Source organism: Dasypus novemcinctus, chromosome 3 (genome assembly GCF_030445035.2).
Source record: "Dasypus novemcinctus isolate mDasNov1 chromosome 3, mDasNov1.1.hap2, whole genome shotgun sequence".
NCBI classification, from domain to species: Eukaryota; Metazoa; Chordata; class Mammalia; order Cingulata; family Dasypodidae; genus Dasypus; species Dasypus novemcinctus.
Window position 1 is genome coordinate 164701727 of NC_080675.1, and position 24638 is coordinate 164726364.

The 24638-nt window shown below is 38.7% G+C and overlaps 1 protein-coding gene across 8 annotated transcripts in view; it reads right to left on the reverse strand.

Moving 5' to 3' along the window:
• The window catches only part of CHD2 (chromodomain helicase DNA binding protein 2), a 157882-nt gene that overhangs the window by 83018 nt on the left and 50226 nt on the right, over window positions 1–24638 (reverse strand). For all 8 annotated transcript variants that reach the window (XM_058294647.2, XM_058294650.2, XM_058294649.2 and 5 more), the window contains 6 exons: window positions 24165–24209; window positions 23763–23941; window positions 18435–18559; window positions 15980–16196; window positions 14295–14384; window positions 13308–13498 (listed from right to left, as the gene is read on the reverse strand). In XM_058294647.2, coding sequence (XP_058150630.1) covers window positions 13308–13498; window positions 14295–14384; window positions 15980–16196; window positions 18435–18559; window positions 23763–23941; window positions 24165–24209 — 847 coding nt within the window. The remainder of the gene's footprint in view (window positions 1–13307; window positions 13499–14294; window positions 14385–15979; window positions 16197–18434; window positions 18560–23762; window positions 23942–24164; window positions 24210–24638) is intronic.

Sequence of the window (24638 nt, forward strand, 5' to 3'; positions counted from 1 at the left end):
ACATACATTAACACACAGAAACACATACTAAACTACAGACATTAAACAGCACAGGTGCAAAAATCTTTAAACAAAATTTTTGTTTAACATATAAAACATTTAAACACCATGACCATGGCAGATTTATCCTGGAAATCTAAGTATCCGAAAAGCAGTTAATGTAACATACCAGATTAGTAGAAAAAGACAAAACCAGATCATCTCACTAGAAAAGAGAAAATAAGCATTTGATAAAATCCAATAAATAATTTATTAGGATATAAAGGAGGGCTGTAGGGAGTACTGATGCCTAATGTGTGTAGAAGTTTTAATTAACTTGACAATAAAAAATGTGGAAATAAGAGTTGATGGTAATACATTATAGTAAGTAGCAGCTAGTTTATAAATGGGACTGTGGCTGAAAAGGGTAGTCTAGAAATGTAAATGTCAACTGAAAGAAAGCTAGAGAATAATCTAGCGACTTAATAACTCAGTGAACCCAGAGGAGATGAAAATGGTGGTTAATAGTACAAATTCGAGAACGTCCTTCTGTGAACTAGAACAGATGTATATCACTATAGCAGGATGGTGGGAATGTGCAGAAGCAGGGGGAAAAAACAAATAATGTAACCTATAGACTACAATTAACAGCAATACTGTAATATTCGTGCATCAATGCCAAAGATGTACTGTATTAATAATAGCAGGGTATGGAAAAAATATGTCAAATGCACACTATGGACCACAGTTAGTATAATAGTCTGGTGATATTATGTCATAATCTGTAACAAATGTTGCACAATGGTGTGACGTGTTGGTAAAGGGTTGTTTCTGGGAATTCTACACACATACATGCTTATTTTGTAAGTTCAAAACTTCTGTAATAAAAATACATATTTTTTTAAAAACCCAATACCTATTCATGATAAAACTCTCAAAACCCAAGAGAAATTCCTCAAGTTGATATAAAAAATCTATGCTAATATCCTACTAAATAGTGAAAGAATGCTTTCCCTTAAGATCAGGAACATGGCAAAGAGGTCCACTTCCACCAATTCTATTCAACATTAAAACTGTATATAGAGACGTGGATGTGGCTCAAGCAATTGGGCTCCTGTCTACCATATAGGAGGTCCAGGGTTCGATGCCCAGGGCTCCTGTTGAAAACAAGCTGGCCCATGTGGCAAGCTGGCTCACGCAGAGTGCTGGCCTGCACAGATACTGCCCCCCCCCCCCCCCCCCCGCACAGGAGTGCTGGCCCAAGTGGAAAGCTTGTACAGCAAGATGATCCAAAATAAGGAGACACAGAGGAGAGACAATAAGAGATATAGTAGATCAGGGAGCTAAGGTTGTACAAGAGAATGAGCACCTCTCTCTTCCACTCCAGAAGGTCCCGGGACTGGTTCCCAGAGCCACCTAATGGGAATACAAGCAGACACAGAAGACCACACAGCGAACAGACAGAGAGAGCAGACAAGGGGCGGAAGTGGGGGAGCAGGGAGTGAGAGAAATAAATAAATAAGTCTTAAAAAAAAAACCACAAAACTATATAATGGGGAACAAATGAGGCACAAGTAGTTGAGCATCTACCTCCCACATGGGAGGCCCCAGGTTGGGTTCCTGATACCTCCTAAAGAAGACAAACAATGAGCAGACATGAAACAAAAACAACAAGCAAAAACAAACAAGCAGGGAACAGATGTGGCTAAAGCAGTTGAGCACCCGCCTCTCACACGGGCAGTCCCAGGTTTGGTTCCTGGTGCCTCCTAAAGAAAAAAACAAACGAACAGTCAATAAACAGATGAGGGAGTCATCTCGGGGGTGGGGAGGGATAACAAGTATAATGTAGAAGGAAAAATAAAACACATCCTCATTAGGAAAAAAGTAAAGCTGCCTTTATTTGCAGAAGACATAATCCAGTATGTAGAATATAGTAAGGAATATATAAGAGAACCACTGGAAGTAATATAAGTGTAACAAGTTGATATAATATGAATAATATACAAAACTCAATAGTAGTTCTGTGGAGAAGTAGGAGCCTGTGACCACCTCCACCCGAGAAGAAAATTCCACAGCCCCCAACCGCATATATCTTGCTTCTGTAACAAGCTTGCTCACTTCTGTAACAAGCTTGCTCGACTGTAAAACCTTATCTCAAGGCCTCCTCCTGTAGAAAGTGTCCTCAGCCCCTAGACCAACCTGACTCAGACTCTTATAAATAACAAAAACTCCCCAACCGCTTATCTCCCGATAGAATTCCCAGCACTTGATTAACCGCAAACACCTGCTTCTGTACGTGCTTGCTTGCTGAGCTATTGCCCCCCCCCCCCCCCCCCCCCCCCCCCCCGAACATAAAGGCCTATATAAGCAAACTCCCCGAGCGACTCGGGGCTGCTCTCCCCTCTGCGTAGGATGAGGCAGTCGCCACGCGGCTAATAAAGCTCTCAACTGGAACTTTATTCAGAGTCTGAGTCTGGTCGATATCACTAGTCTATAACATTTGGAGGTTCCACCGAGATAGATCGACAAGATGCCCCACTCCAGCGGGGTTGATCTCCTCAGACTCAGGGAGGCGGGTACGTTCTGGGGACAGACCGGCAGTCTAGGGGAAGGCCTCGGAGAGACAATCCTCCGCCCCAGACACCGCCTGGCCCTGGAACTTGTCTCCACCTAAATTCTAAATTCTCCACCTGGAGAGCGTCAGGAGTTCCTGGGCCCAGAATCAGCAAACGGGACGTCCCTAGGTGAGTCTGTTTTCTGGAAAACCTCTGCAGAGTCTGTGGATTGTGGGGAAGTGGATCTGCTAGACGCAGTGAATAGATCCCACCCACCGGTCAGAGAGAAACGTCGCTCTTGACTCCGGTTCAGGTTGTCTGATTTGTCTCTTCGTCTGTCTTGTTAGTCTTTTTGTATTTCTGTTCTGTGTAATTTGTGAAGAATTATGAGTCAATTGTAAACTGTATATTTCTGCTAATGTGTTGTAATTGTTTTGTATTTATCTGTTTATTCAATGTCAATGTGTATTTTGATACCTCCGGATGTTGATATAAATTAATAAAGATTTTTTAAAAGAGCTCTATTCAAATGGTCAAATATTAAATAAGCGCTTATATTAAAACATAAGTTTGAATGTTAATGGGATTTCTACAATGACAAAAATTGTAAGTCTTAACAAAATTACTGTCTTTTCATTAAAAAAATAGTTCTTGCCTAAATTAAAATGAATACTTTATTTTTCCTCACAGAATAAAATGAAGGATATAAAAAAAATGAATATTAATGAAAGTTAAAAATTTGTGGAAATGGTAACTGAAATTTAATAAGTTTTTCAAAAAGGTGTGTTTTGCCCTAAAATGGGATGGCTAATTTTCATAAACTCATGAAACTTAAACGCATGTGGTGAATTGTAGAAGATATTGTGGTGATTTTAAGTAAGAAAATGTGTTCTGTAAAAATAAAATTTGTCTTAAAGTGATATGGGCTATGGGTGGGAGGCTCTTTGTCTCTTCAGAGATAACCTTAACCTAGACTGTCTGTCCTGACTTGTGAGTGTGGGACGGTAAGAGGCTGCAGTCCTGCTCTTGGTGACCATGGCAACAACTCCAGTCCCAGGAGGCAATTTAGCAATGCAAACTCTATACATACCAGTCAGTCCAGGGAAACTCTGTTGGTGGTAATGCAGAAACTTAAGGGAACTTAGACTTGGCCTCGAATGAAAAAATATAATATAGCCTGTGCATAAATTCAAAATCATCTAATTCTATATCCAAGTGTGCCTAGTCTCTAGAAATCCAGTTACGTAATATGGGCTCTAAATGTTCAGAAAAGATGTAAGACTGAATGTGTATTCAAAGTTGCATCCAGATGGAATGTGGGCAAGATGCTAATTCAAGCTCACCTGAAGTGTGAGCGATATGTTAATTCAAAACCTACCTGGTACTCAGGCAAAGACTTAACTAACAAAGAAAGTAGTTTTCTTTGATTAAAAGCACCATTTGACTCCCCACCCTGTATAAAAAGAACTTAAATATCTTGTTCGGGGCTCGGGTTTGAAACAGAAAACACCCAAGTCCGGCCAGCTGTCAATAAACCATTTTTCCTTCTCAGAATCATTCCTGAGTCCTGGCCTTCCTATACACAAATAATTGAACCTCTCTCAAATTCTACAACAAATGTAGTATAATTATAGTCTATATAGTCATAAATACTTTTAAGAAGTTTAACGAAGCATTGTTTAAATTAAAATGTTTAAATGGCTAAATCCAGAAAGTCACTATTAAACAAAAACTGAATTGATAATAATAAAAGGTAATTTTATAACAGGAGGGCTTGTCGGCGGCCAGCCTCCCTGCCAACTTGCTTCTGGGAGACTGTTTCTGGTATTGCATGTTACTAAGTTTAAACTAAAGTTTAATGTTGATGGTAATTATATGTTATAAGAAGTTTGCCTGGTAACTTATGTATGTGAGATGTATGGAATGTGTTTTTATTGTTAAGAAAACAGGAGATTTTGTCCTGAGATAAAATGATTAATTATTGGGAACAGTAGAGTGTGGGGCGAAGCCTGGGTGAATGCTGAAAGTGTAGGTTTGTGAAGGGAAAATTTTTGTGATTAAGGTTGAGTGAGATTTAGTGGGTCTGTCTGTGAAGTTTTGAAAGGTTTGGTATCAGGTAGTATACTGATGCAAGGTTGGAAATTTTGTTCTTTCTCAAAATCTCTCATGCCATTAGTCTGTTTTAGTAAAAGTTTTCTGAACAATCAGTATACAAAGAAAATCTGTTTTATCAAAATAGCTTCTTGTGCTTTAACCTCATCATTTCCTCAGTGTTTGAAGAAGAAAAGGTCTTCTCTCTTTTAAAGGAACATAATGTTCAAATGTGCTTTCTCAAAATCAAATCCTGAAAAGTAGCTTTTTATTTCAAACTAATTGCAAGAAATTTGTTCTTTTACCTTAAAAGAAAAATTAAAGTAATACCTGAGTTCATTTAATATGTTATAAGCCGAATGGAAGGTGTTTTAAAGTGTTATAAAATTAACAGGTTTTTTTCTTTAACCCTCTGTTAAAGTTGTATGTATAAAAGGTTCAAATGAATACTTAAGAGTGTATATATTTGGGAAACGGACTTTGGCCCAGTGGTTAGGGCGTCCATCTACCACATGGGAGGTCCGTGGTTCAAGCCCCGGGCCTCCTTGACCCGTGTGGAGCTGGCCCATGCGCAGTGCTGATGCGCGCAAGGAGTGCCCTGCCACACAGGGATGTCCCCCGCGTAGGGGAGCCCCACACGCAAGGAGTGCACCCATAAGGAGAGCCACCCAGCGCAAAGGAGGGAGCAGCCTGCCGAGGAATGGCGCCGCCCACACTTCCCGTGCCGCTGACAACAACAGAAGCGGACAAAGAAACAAGACGCAGCAAAAAGACACAGAAAACAGACAACCAGGGGAGGGGAGGGGAATTAAATAAATAAAAATAAAATATTAAAAAAAAAAAGTCTATATATTTACCAATATTTCAGCATAATATTAAACAGAAGTACAATGTGGTTAATTATGGTTTTAATTATTATAAAAAAGTATGTGTCACAGAAATAACCTCTTATCATAAATTAAAATAACAACACTGTAGTATGCAGCAGTCCAAATATTGCTAGTTTGTTCCAAAAAAAAGTTAATGTCCGGCTGTATCACTATCACTTTGTTTTAAAACTTGCTAAAACTTTCTTTAGTGTCTTCTTGGACAGGTCAAGCCAGCCTGCATTCCTCTATCTGTGAAAAACCCAACAATAAACTTTTGCAGTGCTTTTCGGGGCTATGCGCATAACCCAACCATCTCTCCTGGCATGTTAGTAATAATCTGGCTGTGTAGCAAAAATCTGTGGCTAAAACCCTACTTATAATGTTGCTAACCAATAATCCTTTTTTCAAAATTAAAGGAAACATCAGAGACAGTAGTATCTTACCTTAAGAGCCTGACCTACGCAAACAATTAGAACAAGCTGCAAAATCCCTGCTGCTCTATCAAATTCTTAAGTGCTGTTTAGTTGAGTAAAATAAAACTATACTTTCTGATATAATTGATAAAGTACAATGTTTACTCATGTTAATAGAATTTGTAATATTATTAAAATATTAAAAATCTTTCATCCCTCATTTAGCTCAAATATTGAAGCTGTTGTGTGTATTAATTAGAAAAAATCCTTCATTAAAGTGGGAAAACCTCCAGGAAGCTGCTTTAAATGATAGAAAGAAAGTAAACTGTGGACATTAACTTAGCCTATAAATTAAATGTAGCAAGCACCAATATTTGGTTTGAGTAGAGTTTGTGGCAAAGGCAAAATTCTAAACAAGTACTCCTTGGGTTTTAATCACAATTCTAGAAAGAAGCCAAAAGTACAATATAAAAAAGCAATTATGTGTAGCATAAGAGGTCCTGCTAAAAATTAAAGATTTAACCCAATAGTGTCTGGTCACTCTGAAAACTGCCATCCCTATCCAGGAGTGGACTGCAGGTACTGAAAGCAAGACAGAAATAGTAAACTGTTGTAAATCACCCTAAAATCTACGAAGGAACATCCAGGATACCTGCTAGTAATAACAGGTAACTGTCTGTCATATCCCTGCCCATCCCACTAACACCCCTTTTAAAATTGTTAACGCAGATGCCTTTGTAAAAATCCAGGGCCCTACCGCTGAAACCTGGAAAAAGGCAGGGTGGGTCCACTGAAAAAAAACGGGCATCGTGAATACAGAACCTTGTGGTGCCTAACCCGGCTAGCCGCCTGTTACTCGCCAACACGGATAACTAACGTCGAGTCCCTCCTGCTCTTGAGAAGAATGAGCACTCAGATAACCTGTGGCAATTGCTGCCATGCATCACATTGGCTGTGCAGATTCTGGAACTGTGAGCTTGCAGCTTGTGTCTGCCTGCAGGCTTTAGGCCTGTGTTTACGCTATTGTAGCAGGAACAGTTAACATTGCAAAGAAAGGTAAATACTGGCCCCTAGAACTAACAGCACTCATAATCGTGACCTGCCGAAGAGTTTGTGGAAAATATTTCTTGGGATTGCCCCTCTGTATGAATGACTGAGAAATATAAATAAAACAGAACAGTATTTAACCCTTAAACATATCATTTTAAAGCCTGTGTTAAAGATCCATGTGTTTTCATGACTCGTAAAGTAACTATTAAGAATAACTCATTGTTTTATGAAAATGGTGCCTTGTATACATGTCTACCAGAAAGAGTGTTGCAGGATGGAGAAACAATAACAATAGCCAGAAGAAGAAAAGGCATCTGGATACCTGTGAGAATGATGCGGATTTGGCAGTCGTCTCCTAAAAGTCAGTTATTGCTACCTATGATACAAGAATTCTTAAAATGGACCAAACGCTTTATTGCACTGCTTATTATAAGCATTTTGAGACTGATTAGAATCATTACAGCTGCTGCTACTGCTATGGTAACTTTAGTTAAAGTACAGACTCAACAATACATGGCATGATTAGCATAAAATGCTAGTGATTTATGGCATAGCCAAGATCACATTGATAAACAGTTAAATAATTAAGTTAATGAATTAGAATCAGCTGTTTTGCATATTGAAGATCAATTGTATAGTTTAAACTTGTTAAAAAGATTAAAGTGTAATTAGAATGAAATTTTCTGTATAACTCTGCATGTAATTCATCAGATATAGTATAAAAAGAGTTGAGAATCATTTGTTTGTTAGACCAGAAAAGTAGTATCTCTCTGGAAATGGTGGAATTACAAAGAAAAATATTTTAAAAAGTCTCAAAATCAAATTCATGTAGCCAATGGTAAGGATATTTTCTCAGATATGATTTCACATATTGTAGGGTTTAACCCAGTCAATTAGTAGAGGTCACGGCGTTTCCTGTCAGCTTTGAAAATAGGGCTGATCGTGTTCGTTCTGTTGCTCATAATTTTCACCAGTGCCAGATGGTGTTTTTGGAAAAAAAACTGCAAAGAGTAACAGCTATGGGACATGTAAGTGATCTGGTGCTAGCAAAAGCACTTCAGTAACTTCCCCAAGTCGAAGAGCTTGGCCAGTAGCCAATGATGGGTAAGACTCTCAAAGGAGGGCAACCTAAGACAGGCATGGTCACCTCGACTAAAACAAAAAGGGGGAAATGTTAAAAACTGAGGCATAGTGGCCCATACATTACCACTCTGAAAAAACTGAAAGAGAATATCTTAAAACATTGAGTCTGGAGCACCATTAGTACAAGAGGGCCCCAATCCTAGTTCCCCTTCTAATTGGGCTGAGCATTGCTGGGTCAATCACTGTAAGATCAGCAGCTCTCGTAAAAAGTCACTCTGATGTCAGCTAATTGTCAGCCCTAGTTACCCAGGACCTCAAGAACCTTGAATATCAAATTTCACATTTAAAAGAGGCACTTAATTCCTTAGCCGAGGTAGTCCTCCAGAACCGGCGGGGACTGGACTTACTATTCCTCAAACAAGAAGACCTCTGTTAAGCTTCAAGAGAAACTTGTTGCTTTTATGCTAACCACTCCGGCATCATTAAAGAAAGCTTAAACTTAGTCTGGAAACGATTAAAAAAAAACGAGTAAAGGCTCAGTCAGCCACCAAAAAATTAGTATGAAAGTTTATTTAATTGGTCCCCGTAGCTTACAACCCTTATCACTGCCGTTTCGGGCCCCTACTCCTCCTATTATTACTGTTAACCTGCGGCCCACTCATAATCAATCGTTTAGTTCAATTTATCCAAGATAGAGTGCAAACCGTCAAACTCTTAACTCTTAATCCTGAACACCCCATACCAAAGCTTACCTATGCAGGACACTGGAGAGTACTCAAATTCAAAGGTTTGAAATCTCCCCAAAAGAGAAGTAGGGAATGTAGAGAAGTAGGAGCCTGTGACCACCCCCACCTGAGAGGAAAATTCCACAGCCCCCAACCGCATATATCTCGCTTCTGTAACAAGCTTGCTCACTTCTGTAACAAGCTTGCTCGACTGTAAAACCTTATCTCAAGGCCTCCTCCTGTAGAAAGTGTCCTCAGCCCCTAGAACAACCTGACTCAGACTCTTATAAATAACAAAAACTCCCCAAACACTTATCTCCCCTGATAGAATTCCCAGCACTTGATTAACCGCAAACACCTGCTTCTGTACGTGCTTGCTTGCTGAGCTATTGCCCCCGGCCCTGAACCTAAAAGCCTATAAAAGCAAACTCTCCCCACGACTTGGGGCTGCTCTCCCCTCTGCGTAGGATGAGGCAGTCGCCACGCGGCTAATAAAGCTCTCAATTGGAACTTTATTCAGAGTCTGAGTCTGGTCGATATCACTAGTCTAGAACAGTTCTATAATTCTGGTACAATCTGAAAATTGATTCAGAAAATTCCATTCACATTATAATCAAAAATAAAATGCTTCTGTAGAAGTACAAGACTTATACACTGAAAAGTACTAAGTACTGCTGAGAAAAATTACAAAAGACCTAAATGAGCAGAGAAAACTTTCCATAATCATGGTTTAGAATGGGGTTCTTAACCTTTTTTGTTCCATGGACCCCTTTGCCAGTCAGGTGAAAACCAGAGGCCCCTTACCAAGTCCACACTATACTCGATTATTTAATAAATATATCACACCCGAACCAACCAGTACCCACAAGAATAATGTTATCTTAAATTTCAATTCAAGCTCATGACCCCTTGTTAAGAACCCCTGGTTTAGGGAAGCAGATGTGGCTCCAGCCGTTGGGTGCCTGCCTACCACAAGGAGGTCTTGGGTTCAGTTCCTGGTACCTTATAAACAAGACAAGAAAGATGGCAACCTGACGCAATGGGCTGGTGTGGTAAGCTGACACGATGAGATAATGCAACAAGATGGAGGAACAGAGGGAAGCAGATTTGGCTCAACTGACAGAGCGTCTGCCTACCACATGGGAGGTCAAGATTCAAACCCAGGTCCTCCTGACCCATGGTGGTGAAGCTGGTCCATGCACAGTGCTGATGTGTACAAGGAGTGCCATGCCACGAGGGGTGTCCCCTGCACAGGGGAGCCCTATGCACAAGGAGTATGCCCCGTAAGGAGAGCCACTCCGCGCAAAAAAAAAAAAAAGCACAGCCTGCCCAGGTATGGCGCTGCACACAGAAAGCTGACGCAGCAAGACGACGCAACAAAAAGAGACACAGATTCACTGTGCAGCTGACAAGAATCCAAGCAGATACTGAAGAACACATACAGCAAATGGACACAGAAATCAGATAATGGGGTGGGGGAAGGGGAAAGAAATAAATGAAAAATGAATCTTTTAAAAAAAACAAAAACGCAACAAGGAAAACACTATGAGAGACACAATAAGCAGGGAGGAGAGGTGGCTCAAGCAATTGGGCCCCACCCTCCCACATGGAAAGAAGATGAGCACACAATGAACAGACACAGAGAGCAATACTACAGAAGGGGGAGATAAATAAATAAAATCTTTAAAAAAACAAAATAAAACCTGGTTTAGAAGGATTGAATATTAAGATGGCAATTCTCCCTAAATTGACAAATTCAACACAACCCTCATCAAAATTCCAGTAGGTTTTTTTTTTTGTAGAAATTAACACACTGATCCCAAAAAGTATACAGAAATCAAAGGATGTACAATGGGCAAAACAATTTTTAAAAAGAACAAATTGGAAGACTTAAACTTCCCCATTTTAAAACAGTATAGAACTATACTAATCAAGACAATGTGATATTAGCACAGGACAGAAATATATATATCTAATGGAAAAGAAGGAGAGCCCAGAATTAGACTTTTAGATTTATAGCCTCAATTGATTTTCAACAAATATGCCAAGGTAAGTCAATGGAGAAGAGATAAGCCTTTCAACAAATGGGTCTGGACAATTTCCAAAATCTCCCTGCCAAAAAAATAAACAAAATAAAACCTAGAAACTCTTGCCTCACACTATTAAAAAAAAATTTAACTCAAAATGAAACACAGATCTAAATTTAAGAGCTAAACTATAAAACTTCTAGAAGAAAATGGAAGAGTAGGTCTTTGTGACCTTAGGTTAAAGATGTATTAGGAATCACCCAAAGCACAATCCACAAAAGAAAAAATTAATGTTAGACTTCATCGAACTTTAAAACTTTTGCTATTTAAAAGACATTACGAAAATCAGGACAAGCCAGACTGGAATGAAATATTTGCAAACCATGTACTGATAAAGCAATATTTACAAAATAAAACAAATACCTTTTCAACTCAGTAAGACAAATGCCCCATTAAAAAATGGACAAAAGATTTAAATAGATATTTCACCAAGGATATACAAATAGCTAAGGAACACATGAAAAGATGCCAACATAGATGAATCTCAAAAACACTAACCTAAATGAACAAAGTAAGGCACAAAGACTACCTATTGTGAAGCGGACTTGGCCCAATGGATAGGGCATCCGCCAACCACCTGAGAGGTCCATGCTTCAAAGCCCGGGCCTCCTTCACCCATGAGGAGCTGGCCCATGCACAGTGCTGATGCACGCAAGGAGTGCTGTGCCATGCAGGGGAGCCCCACACGCAAGGAGTGTGCCCCATAGGGAGAGCCACCCAGAGCGAAAGAAAGTGCAGCCTGCCCAAGAATGGCACCGCACACATGGAGAGCTGACGCAGCAATATGACGCAAGGATTCCTGGTGCCGCTGATAAGGATAGAAGCGGTCACAGAAGAACACACAGCGAATGGACACAGAAAGCAGACAACTGGGGGTGGGGGGAGATAAATCTTTTAAAAAAAGACTACATATTAGGAAATTCCATTCATATGGCATTTCTAAATAAAGTAAAATCTCTAGAAACAGAAAGCTGAATAGCGGTTGGTTAAGACTAGAGGTAGAAGCTGATATTAATCACAAATAGACAAGAAAGAACTTTTTTGGGCGAGTTCAAAAACTGGACTGTGGTGATGGTTGCACAATGCTGAAAATTTACTTAAAAATACCGAAATATATACCAAAATGGTGCAGTTGGTGATATGTAAAGTATATCTCAAAAAAGCTGTTTAAAAAAAAAGTTAACAACTCATTAGGGAAGGAACCGTTCCTGCATTATTTGTTAGGCTTTCCAAAATATGCCTTGCACAGAGTAGGATACATAGTAGGCAACGTAAATCTTAAGGGAATTTTAAAAAATTAAAAAAAGGTTGCAGTGCATTTACCTTTTGATTCAAACACTATCAATTAATATAAAAAAGATGAATAAAAATAAAAATAAAAACAGCAACAAAAAATTAAAAATTTTAAAAAGGGTAAACAAAAGAAAAAATAGAAAAACACGAAGCAGTATTTTTTAAAAACTGGGAAAAAAGAACTATCAATTGAGTTGTCTACTGCATGACAAGAAAAATTCTAAGGCAGTATGGATTCAGTGGTGAATAAAATAAACAAGATCCCTGCTATTTTCAAATGCATAATTCAGTGACAAGAGAAATGCATGGGAGAAAAAAAAAATAGGTGCTATATAGAAAATTAAACCAGGTAGGGATAATAAGCATATTTAATGCACTACTTTAGTTTTTAGGCAGTCTGAAAAGATCTCTTAAAGGAAGTGGGTGGTCATATAAGCTGAGACAAAAATATTAAGAAGTGGCTATAAAGGCAAGCAAAAAGAACATTCCAGACTCTTGGCATGTTGAACAGACAGAAAGATAACCAGAATGGCTACAGCATGGTAAGTGATGGAGAAAGTGCTATCAGATAAGTCAGAATATTGGTAAGGGTCCAGAATAAGGTCTTCCAAATTACAGCATTTTTAGATTTTATTCTAAGTATTAATATCATGGAACACCACTGAATGATACTAAGTTTTATGAAATGTATCCGCTCCCCCATAAAATCTTCCCAAACAGTAAATGAAGACAGTGCACAGTTCTTTAATAAGTTAAAGAATGAAAAAGATCTAAAGCTAGTACTTCTCATATCAATGTATTTGGATTTAAGATTTTTTAAAATGGATGTTAGATTGTATATATTGTATACTTAAATTATACTGGTCACCTTATAACCATAGTGAGATGGTCTGATGTTTCCCACTTAACAATTATTTCCGAAATGCACCAGCTGGCTCAGACACTTGTAGACAGTAAGGTATTCTTTTAATAGGTTGATTTCTGTGCCTTCTATCATCTATTATAGAAAATTAAGTGACTACTTTTGTTCCTGCCTCAGTTTAATAGTTCTGTGTTCCCCAAACCATGCCAACTGTTTTCTCTAAGGTCTAGTACGAAAGTTAGAAAGCATTGGCATTTTAGACATTCTAGCATCTTTTGAAATACACAGGAAGGAGCTTACTTCTCCGGCATAATAAAGTGCAGCAAGGACCAGAGCTCTTTGAGGGAATTCTGAAGAGGGGTCCCCGTAATCAGGAGCCTATGGTTGGACTTGAAATCAATCAGAGTTTTATACAATAAAGAGTCATCATTCTTCAACCGATGGGCTTCATCCACTCCCAGAAAGGCCCAGTTAATACTGCCCAGCACAGTCTAAAGTAAAAACAAAACAGAACGAGCCACCAGGTCAGACGGGAACCCAAAAGTGCTTTCAAGTGTTAATTATCTCTGTACAAATACCATCACAAAGGTATAAATGGACACACTTATTCTTCATATTAGGACTTTTTTGTTTATTCTATTAGTTGCCAGATTGGTATCTACTCAAAAAAGAATATCACCATCTACAGGTAGAGATAGGTGGGTCTTCTAAATTAAGTATTTCTGCATGCTCCCAAATAAGACCACAAAAATTGGTATGCTGGGCAAAAACAAAATAAAAACGCAAGATTTTGATTTCTACCCTTAAGAATCTTTTCTTTCCTATTCTGTGCCACAACCCTCAATTATATAAACACCAAGAACCACCAAATTGTACCTACTACATATATTTCTTAGTAATTGTAGAAAAGTTATATTTAAAGAGCTACTTTTTTCTTTCCTTCTTACAGAGATCATCTGTTCTACTCTGGCATCACTGGCTCTGGAAAATACCTTAACAATAATGAGGAAATGCTGTGATGGCATTCAAGTCCTTGTTTCCAATGACTGGCTATAGTCTCAATACCTTTTCATCTTGTTCAAGTCAACTGGAAGAGGTGACATAAGGTCCCCTTCAAGTGTAAGGTTCTGTTTTATACTTAAAACCATAATACTCTTTTTTATTTTTTCATTTGTTTGCTTTTTTTAAATAAAGGAAAAAACAATAACATGGCAAATGAGACGAACAGATCCAAACATCTGGACAAGTCACATTGTATAAGATACCATTTAGCCATCAGTTACATACCTTGTCTTTTAAAAGGATCTCATATGTTGTTATAAGTGTGTTGAACCTCAGCCTTTTGGTTTGAGAATGAATCCATTCATATTCCCTTATCTGTAAGAGAAAACAGTAATTAAGACAATTTCTACATTTACCTTCCTTTATCAGCAACAAGTCTTGGTATATGCTAGAGAAACATATAAATTTTTTTAAATACTCTGATTTGAATTTTTATGAATACAAAATCTAAACTGGCCTATGCAAACAAAATAAAAAAGAGAATTAAAAGTTTGATTAGAGAGCAGCAACAACTTAATTGCCAAAAGTCAAATAAATTGGTCCCCTGAGAAACATTTGATCAAGAAAATGCATTTCAGAAATTACACCTTGGCAACCTGTATTAATCTAAGAATTTCCAAGAAAAGAATTTCCTTAATAAAATATAATTTGATTCCTCTTCAAGTAGGGTAATGCTTCCATTAATGAATAAAACAAATTTTAACCTCTGGCTGTCAGAAATTACATTAACAATAGACAGAAATGTGCCACCCAAGAAAAAAGGAGGTGAGGTTTATAGAATGAAGATGATGAAAATAAGGAACACAAAACTAACACATTCACATAACTGGGTGCTGAACAAGTACAAACGGTTCATGTCAAACCTCTTGCCATTTGATTGTCAAGTTAGGATACAGAGGACAGGACAATGAGTACCTGCAGGTACTCACTACCAAGCGAGAGGAAAAGAACCAAAAGAAAAAACATTGGGGACCACAAAGAAAACTTCCCTGACTATACAATTTTACACAGAATTCACCTTCTCTGTTGGCTTCCACCTTTGGAAGTAGTGCTTGAAGCTATTTTGCATAAACTAGAGAGGAGGTTTTTTTTAGAGATTAAAAAAGTTTAATTAAAAATATGTAATAAAAGTAAATTTGAATTATTATAAAATGTATTATTGTAACATATGTCAAATGTTGATTCCTGACGGCTTGGCTTTTATTATAAGCAATTTTCTGTAACATTTTATTCAAACACACAGCAGGGAGAGAGCAAAGCTCTGGGACCAGACAGACCTTTGTCTCAATCCAAAAAAGGCCATTTACTTTAAAGACTATGATGAGCACTATAGAGAATACAAAGAAAGCACTCAGCACAAGGCCTGACATACAGTAGGTAACAAAATAAAGTTAGTCCTTATCAAGAAAAGACCTGTTAAGGAAAGATCAATTTAAGCCAGTGTTGAAAATTTATGATGTCCAAGTCATTTTAATAACAGACAAATAATTCTCATTTCCACAGCCTTGAAATGGTTCATTTTCTCATAAGTTAGTACATTGAATAAATTCTAAGAAATTGACTGTATTCAACAGTATTGCTCTGCTCAAACAAAAATAATAATGCTCCACTAGGTATTAACTTATAATCCTTTATAAATATAGTGGTCTTTTAAGTATGTAAGACAGTGAAGAAAAACTTAAATACTGCTAGATATTCCCAGTCATACAGTGCTGTTGCTTTTCTTTAAATAGTAAGCATGTTCGAAAGAATGTGTGAATTTCATTTTTGTGTTACATAAATCTCTCACAATCAAGGGACACAGCACAGTGTCAGGATCATAATTTTACTAAAGACTATGAAGACTTTAGGTCAATTTCCAAAATACATTTATAACACATTTTCTATCCCAACTCTTTTTGTTTACACACCGTATTTCTGCTCATCAGGTCACCTATGTAAACCACTACGTTAATCTCTGGTGCCCAGATTTCAAACTCCCTCTGCCATGAGGTGAGGGTGGATAAAGGGACGACTATAAGAAAGGGGCCATACAGCTGGTGTTGGTGGAACAGGTAGGAGAGGAATGATATGGTCTGGATGGTCTTTCCTAGGCCCATTTCATCAGCAAGGATTACACTGTTACTTCTGCAGAAAGAGAAAAAAAAATTTTTAAATCATTAGTTCCCCGCCAAAAAAAAAAAACAGTAAGTGCACAGATGCCAATGACACAATGCCTCAGAGTGTCAGTCAAGCAAGGCATCAACTGTGAGCCTCAGCTATAGTTTCCTATCTGCAAATAGCTAAACCTCCTACATAAGTAGAAGCTATGAATAGCAAAAAACAAGTGATCTAAGCATAATCAAGATTTTAGTAACTACAAAAGCCTAGTCAGACTGTACCCTTACCTTGCAATTAGGCTTTTTTATATCTAACCTTTAGAATAGAGAATGTAAGTTTCGTTATATTACTGTATACAAGCACATGACCTTCGGTTCCATCAGTATAGAAAAAGCACAGGCAGACTGGTTATCCCCACTGCTGGTGAACCCTACAACTTCAGAGTCATGTGCCTCTGCTCCAATGTCCACATCATTCTACTGCATGCCCCTGGTTGTTTAATACCACACACATTGTGCACAGGACTAGCTTTAAATATTCTATAGTCTAAAATACATACTACAGTCTAAAATAGTGGTAGGCTACAGATCGGATTTCTGGACCCCACCCTACAAGCAATGAATTAGGGTACCTGGTAAAGGGCTCAGGAATCTGTATTTTGGAAAAGTACCTCTTATAACTCTGACAGAGGAGGCCCTTAGCCCACACTTTTGGAGAATCACTGCTCTATGAGATGAGCTAGATTTCAACAGAGTACTAGACAAAAAGGATTAGCTAAATGTAAAAAAAAATAAGAAAAAATGTCCAAGCTAGGAAAGGATATTCAGTAAATTAGAAAACAGCCCATTTAACAGGAAACTAAGAACGCATGTGTGAGAGCAGTGATACAAAGTTGAAAATGTATTACTAAAAGGTTGTTTATTATATGAAATATCACTGATTATATACTTTGGATGAAGTACATGCCCAAAAAAAGAGAGAGATTAAAGATTTGGCACCTAAAAAAAAAATGTGTTTAAACCCAGGCCACCAAAGGCTTACCCATCAATAAAACAGTTTAATCTGTGAACTGTACTAGTAGTAGTACAAATTAAAGGCAACTTAACTGATCAGAAAAACAAGACATTTTATTCACCAAGAAGATATTTGAAGGAAAATATTGTTCCACAGATGGCTAGTTACAGGAAAAAAGCACAAAAAAAGAACAAAGTAGATTATACCTAATCTCTAAAAATCGCAAGTACACCTAATTTTAAGTACCATTCAGTAAGAGTATTAGATTGGTCACTTGGGAAACAATCATTATAAATGTATCTCAATAAGTAGAATTCGTCTTTTCCGCTTTAAGAAAACGGCATGGCATGTGGGCTTTTATTTTCAGAATGCAATTTATTTCTTAAATAGGCATTTTTTCCCCCTTATTGAATTAAAAAGCTGAAGTAATTAATAAGAGTATCCAAGGGAAGGAAATTGTGGCTTTACAGATATTATCATACCATGAGCACCAAGAGAACAGGGAAATCCTGTCTGTGTTGGTTCACTGTTAAAAAGTCTCAGGGCCTAGATAATCTCCCAGCACATAAGAGACCACTTGAATTTGCAGATGAGTTTGGTGAATAAAAAAAAAAGTTGAGTTCTGCCCAAAGTACCTTTAAAACTCCAGTCCTACCACTGTCTGCTTTCTGGGTTTTTCTATTTTCTTTTCTTTTTGGGTGGGGAGGGAAGGGTTGGTTGGTTGTTTCTTTGGTGAGATTAAGGTGGTCTCATTACAAAAACTAAAGACATTTTTCACAGATTCAACCTTCAGAGACCTTACTCTAAATGAGACAGCCGGTACAGCAAGCCCAGGTGAGGGGGGAAAAAAAAAGAATATGAAAATCACATTCTACACCATTTACTACAGAAAATTACATCAAAGGTTTCCCTTGACCTAGAGAAAAAAACAAATGGCAAAAAAAACACAAATGGTTATTGAGAATAACCACTTCTACACAGAAAATTTGAGCCAATTAACTTGCTATTGCACTCATGAATAACATAACAATGTTTCTGGCTATGATATAGTATCCCAAAATAACTAATCAACAAAGTACTTTTTATTTCAGATTAAAATAGTATTACATATGCATAGAAATTCCCAGATGGAACTTTTCTCATGATCACATGTTCTTTTCATTTCTGCAACATACAGAAGTAATTCTTTGTATGTAACAATAAAGAAAACAAAACTCTCCAAGAAATTTTCAAGCTTATTTTTCTACCTACTTGCACCAAGAATGAGCAAGCCAGTTGAGACCTTCCAGCTGGTAATCTCGGAGCTCCAGATTCTCCCCTCCTAAGTACGATGGCTGTTTCTTTAAAGCCACAAATCGTGGTCTCTGCTTTAGAGCCTGAAACACAGAATATAAAGCACAGGTATGGAAATGGTCTTTCTTCTCCAAAGTTAAAATTCCTGTCATAATTCAGTGGTCTGTTCCAATATATAAAAATTTAGACTTAACATCTGAATCACCACTACCCACCACCACCCTTTCATCAGGGTCTATGTTCCCAAAACCAGATTTCATTCCAACATAAAATAGTTTGAGTTCACTTGTTCCCTTCCTGAAAACTGCAAAAAGCATTACATAGCACTGAGTTTTACTAAATTACCTCTACTATATGGAAGAGAGAGTCTCCTACGTTCACAGGGCAGGTTTATCGTAATGTTTTGTTATTCTCGATAGTACTAAACAAACTGGGAAAGTCTGTCATATGCTAAATGCAAAAGTGCTTTTCCATGATAGGATATGTAAATTCTGAAATGCATCCCACCTACATTAAACCACAACATTGTAAGTTTGGTTTCCCAAAGCAAGAATAGTGTTTTTACCTCCCAAAGGTATGAGAATAGCATTCTAGAAATGCCAGTTAGCACAAAATGTGGACTCTGGGTCCAAATCAGTTCAGGAAGTAGTAGATTAAAAAGTTATATATACTGTGGGATCATAGCATCAGATTAGGCAGATAAGGCTCAACTCTCTCACAAAAACAATGGAGAAAGAGCCAAAAGCCGCCCGAGGGACCTGCTTTGAGGGTCAGCAGACCAGGAGAGTGCTTCACAACTCCCAAGAGGGTAAGGGTCAGAGAGACAAAGAATCTGAAACAACGAACTTGAGTTACTAAACCTCTCAGCTGCTGGGAAGGGTTCCCCACCCCCACCACCAAAATATTAAGCAGAAGTAAAACCCCTGGCTCATGGCAGCTGCCTGAGAGGGGAGCAGACATCTTCATTCCTGTCAGCTGTTACAAGGGGAAAGGGAGGGGAAGTCAGGGGGCTTTTTTTCAGTGAATTCAGCCAGCAGAGTCCCCCCTTTGAATCTCAGCTCCTGCCAGACCAAAATAAAGGAAAACAAAAAGATGCACTTCCATGGAGTGCCATCTGCTGGCTGGCCAAAAAATTGCAGGGCCATAAGCTGCTTTTCAAGCTCTCTTTACCCAATCTGGGGGAGAAAATCTGCTCCCCATTAGTGAGTCCCTGGCATGATTCTGATAACTTAGGCTGGGCAACTTTAAAGAGTCAGGATAAGTTGAACCAAATATCAAAGAAGGGCTGTGAAAAAATAATAGAAATAGGCAAGAGAGAGAAATTGGCCAAAGTAAATTCACCAACATATTTGGATGCCTAGACAAGAGCAAAAAATTATAAGCCATACTAGGAAACAGGAAGAGACAGACCAGCCAAAGGAACAAACCAAGTATCCTGAAAGGGTACAGGATTTAAGACAATTAATGATAATCACACAGCTCTGCTAAATCAATTGAAAGAACTGAAAGAAAACATGAATATAGAAATAAAGGCTATTAAGAAGACACTGGGTGAACAGAAATAACAGTTTGAAAGTCTGCAAAGAAAAGACATTATAAGAATGAAAGACGGGAAACGGACTTTGGCCCAGTGGTTAGGGCGTCCGTCTACCATATGGGAGGTCCGCGGTTCAAACCCCGGGCCTCCTTGACCCGTGTGGAGCTGGCCATGTGCAGCGCTGATGCGCGCAAGGAGTGCCGTGCCACGCAAGGGTGTCCCCCGCGTGGGGGAGCCCCACGCGCAAGGAGTGCGCCCGTGAGGAAAGCCACCCAGCGTGAAAAGAAAGAGCAGCCTGCCCAGGAATGGCGCCGCCCACACTTCCCGTGCCGCTGACGACAACAGAAGCAGACAAAGAAACAAGACGCAGCAAATAGACACCAAGAACAGACAACCAGGGGAGGGGGGGAATTAAATAAATAAATAAAATCTTAAAATAAATAAATAAAAAAAATAAAAACCATTTCCCTTTAAAAAAAAAAAAAAAGAATGAAAGACATGATGGATGAGATTAAAAATACATTAGAGGCACGTAAGAACAGATTTGAGCTGTCTGAAGACAGTATTAGTGATTCAGAAGACAGAATACCTGATGTGAAAAAGACAGGAGAATAGAAAGAGAATGGAAAAACGGCAACAGGGTCTCAGGGACTTGACTGACAATGTGAAACCAAAAACACACAAACTGTCAGTGTCCCAGAAGGAGAAGAAAAGAGAGAGGGGGCAGGAATTATATCTGAGGAAAAAATGACTGAAAACTTCCCTACCCTAATGAAAAACATAAATATCAATATCCAAGAAGGACAATGCACCCCAAACAAAATAAATAAGAATAGACCTACCCCAAGACACCTACTACTGAGAATGACAAATATCAGAGATAAAAGAGAGGATTCTGAAAGTAGCAAGAGAAAAAGCAAAGCATCACATATAAGGGGAACTCAATAAAAGTAAGTGCTGACCTTTCATCAGAAACCATGGAGGACACAAGTAGTACAATGTATTCAAGGTATTCAAAGAGAAAAACTGCCAGGCAGGAATTCTGCATCTGGCAAAGCTGTCCTTCAAAAATGAGGTGGAGTTCAAATTCTTCACAAACAAAAACTGTTAGAATATATTACCAAAAGACCAGAATTACAAGAGATACTAAAGGGAAGCAGACTTGGCCCAATGGATAGGGCTTCCGCCTACCACATGGGAGGTCCGCGGTTCAAATCCCAGGCCTCCTTGGCCCGTGTGGAGCTGGCCCATGTGGAGTACAGAAGCACACAAGGAGTGCCATGCCACGTAGGGGTGTCCCCCGCGTAGGGGAGACCCATGTGCAAGGAGCGCACCCCATAAGGAGAGCCACCCAGCACGTAAAAAGTGCAGCCTGCCCAAGAATGGCGCCGCACACACGGAGAGCTGACACAAGATGACGCAACAAAAAAAAACACAGATTCCTGGTGCCACTGATAAGGAAAGAGGCGGTCACAGAACACATAGCAAATGGACACAGAGAGCAGAAAACTGGGAGGGGGGAGAGAAATAAATAAAAAATAAATCTTTAAAAAAAAAATGAGATAATAAATACAGTAAAAGACATAAATAGATGTAACAGACATCAATAGATCCACTGCACCTCAAAACAGCGGGATAGACATTCTTTTCAAGTGTTCATGGATCCTTCTCCAAGATACACCATATGCTGGGTCACAAGATTAGTACACTTTCTCTGATCATAATGGAATGAAACTAGAAATAAATAATGGATGGAAAAGAGGAAAATATGTAAATATATGGAGATTAGACAATACATACAAATAACCAGTGGGTCAAAGAAGAAATTGGGGAAGCAGACATGGCTCAACTGATTGAGCGCCTGCCTACCATACAGGAGAGTCCCAGGTTCAACACCCAGGGCCTCCTGAACCGTGTGGTAAGCTGTCCCACACACAGAGCTGTCGCGCGCAAGGAGTGCTGTGCCATGCAGGGGCACCACACATGGGGGTACCCCATGCACAAGGAGTGCACCCTGCAAGGAGAGCCACCCCATGTAAAAAAAAGCACAGCTCTCCCAGGAGTGGCGCCACATACACAGACAGCTGATGCAGCAAGATGATGTAACAAAAAAGAGACTCAGTTTCCCAGTGCCACTAAAAGTACAAGCAGACACAGAAGAACACACAGCAAGTAGACACAGAGAGCAGAGAGCAGACAATGGGGGGGGGGAGGGGAGTGGGAGGAGGGAGAAATACATAAAATAAATCTTTAAAAAAAAAACAAAAAAGAAGAAATTGGAAGAGAATTCAGCAAATATCCTGTGCTGAATGAACATGAGAACACAACATATCAAAACCTATGGGGTACTGCAAAAGCAGTGTTGAGAGGGAAATTTATTGCCCTCAATGCTTACACTAAAAAAGATGAAAGAGCTAAAATGATGACCTAGCTGCACACTGAAGGAACTAGAAAAAGAACAGCAAACTAATCTCAAGCCAAAGGAAAGAAACAGTAAAGATCAGGGCAGAAATAAGTAAAATTAAAACAAAAAAAAGCAACAGAGAATCAACAAAACCAAGTGTTGGTTCTTTGAGAAGTTCAACAAAATTGACAAACCCTTATAGTTAGACTAACAAAGAAAAAAAGAGAGACAATGAAAATATACTTGCCAACATCACCTCTTCTCCAGCCCCAGGGTCCAGTAGTACAGCTTTTACACTACACAGAAACATCTTTCTCTTGACAGCTTTCCTGGAAGGACAATACCCTGGGTCTCCTCTTGTCTGTCCATCCAGCACAAATCAATTCATCAAGGAAGAAGACCAGTTCAAACACTACAGCATACACTTCCAAAGCTTTCAATGACCACTAGAGCTCAGTGACTTCCACCTCAGCACTTCTCTAACCATATAATCTCTATAACACTCATTTGACTCTCTCTCACATACTGCTTTTCACAGAGATTGAGTGACACTATCTAGAATGTCAACTTCTCAAAGAGTCCACGTTTCACATCTACTTTTATTACTCTAAAGAGTCAAGCATACCACCTTTTACAGATGATATAAGACCCAGAGATTTATCAAACCAATATGCTAAGTTTCTTAGAATTAAGTGACATCCCCTTTCCTGTCACTTTTCCTTAAAATGCTTAAATCCTTTCAAGCATTCACCACAAATCTCTAATTTTACACATTATAAGACTGAAGAAGTCAGCAGAGGGAAGCGGCTGTGGCTCAATCAGTTGGGCTCCCGTCTACCATATGGGAGGCCCTGGGTTCGCGTCCCGGGGCCTCCTTGTGAAGGCAAGCTTGCCCACATGCTGTGGAGAGCTGCCTGAACCATATGCACCACAGAGAGCCAACTCAGCAAGGTGACACAACAAAAAGGGAGACAAGCAAAAGCTGCAGAAGAGCACAGCAATGGACACAGCGCGCAAACAGCAAGGAAGCCACAAAGTGGGGAGGGGAAATAAATAAAAATAAATACAGACACAGAAGAACACACAGCGAATCGACAGAGAGCAGAGAGCATGCAAAAAAAGCCACAAGGGGGGGATAAAAAAAAAAAAAAGTCAGCAGAGATGGTATATAATTTAGCCTCTCCTTCTGCCTTCATTATTTTTAATATCAAGGTTAAATCAACTACTTTCACTTGAAAAGGGGAATCATTAATCTTGTACTGTTTTCTCTTCCTAGTTATCTGTATGACACCAACACTTGATATCTGTGTATCTTTTCCCTGAAAAATACAAGCAATTAACACACCTTGCATTCTCGTGTAGGGATAGTTTTTGAGTTGTTCCTACTGTGGAAACCATCAATGCAGCTCTGGAATTTCTTTCCAATCAGAGCTTCATCTTCCCAACTACACTCTGAATAAGGCAGTCCCATCCATTTGCATAGATACTCAGGTTCGTTTGAAGGTGCAGGCTTCCGACTGTGAGCTATTTTATATTACAAAAATGTATAGATCAACAATTAACAATTAGATAAGGTGAGTGACATATTGTTTTGCTTTTTTAAATGAGGCTTTTATGACTTTTATGAAATTCTGTTTTATATATAACCAACAGAACACCATCATATATCAAAACTATAAGCACTTTGCAAAAATATGAATTGCTATTAAATGCTAAACCATAATTATAAACAAGTTATCCTGCTTACCTGGAAAATCTGTTTGACCCAATGTAGATTTACTTGTCTTCACAGCTAAATAAATACAAAGTAAGATAGAAATAAATAAATATTTATCACCAAGAAAAAATGAGAGCTTTTAAGTCCTATAATAACTGATCAAACCCATTCAGCATACATATATACACAGAAATACACTCCATCTAAATATCTAAATGCACTTTTATCTCACATCTTAAAAAAAAAACTGCCTGTTTTCACATCCTTCTCTGTCTACCATTCTATTAATCTGTTTCTCTTTGCAACAGATGTTTATAACTCACTGTCTTTATCTGCTCCCTTCTCTTTCTCTCTTGAACACATTTTATCAGGCCTGTATTCCCACCACGCCACCGATCCACCTCACTGGTGCCATGTGTTGCAAAGACCAAGTCTCAGTTATCTTCATATTTGACAATTATCATTTCCTCCTTCTCAAGTCATTTGAACCACCTGGCTTCCAAT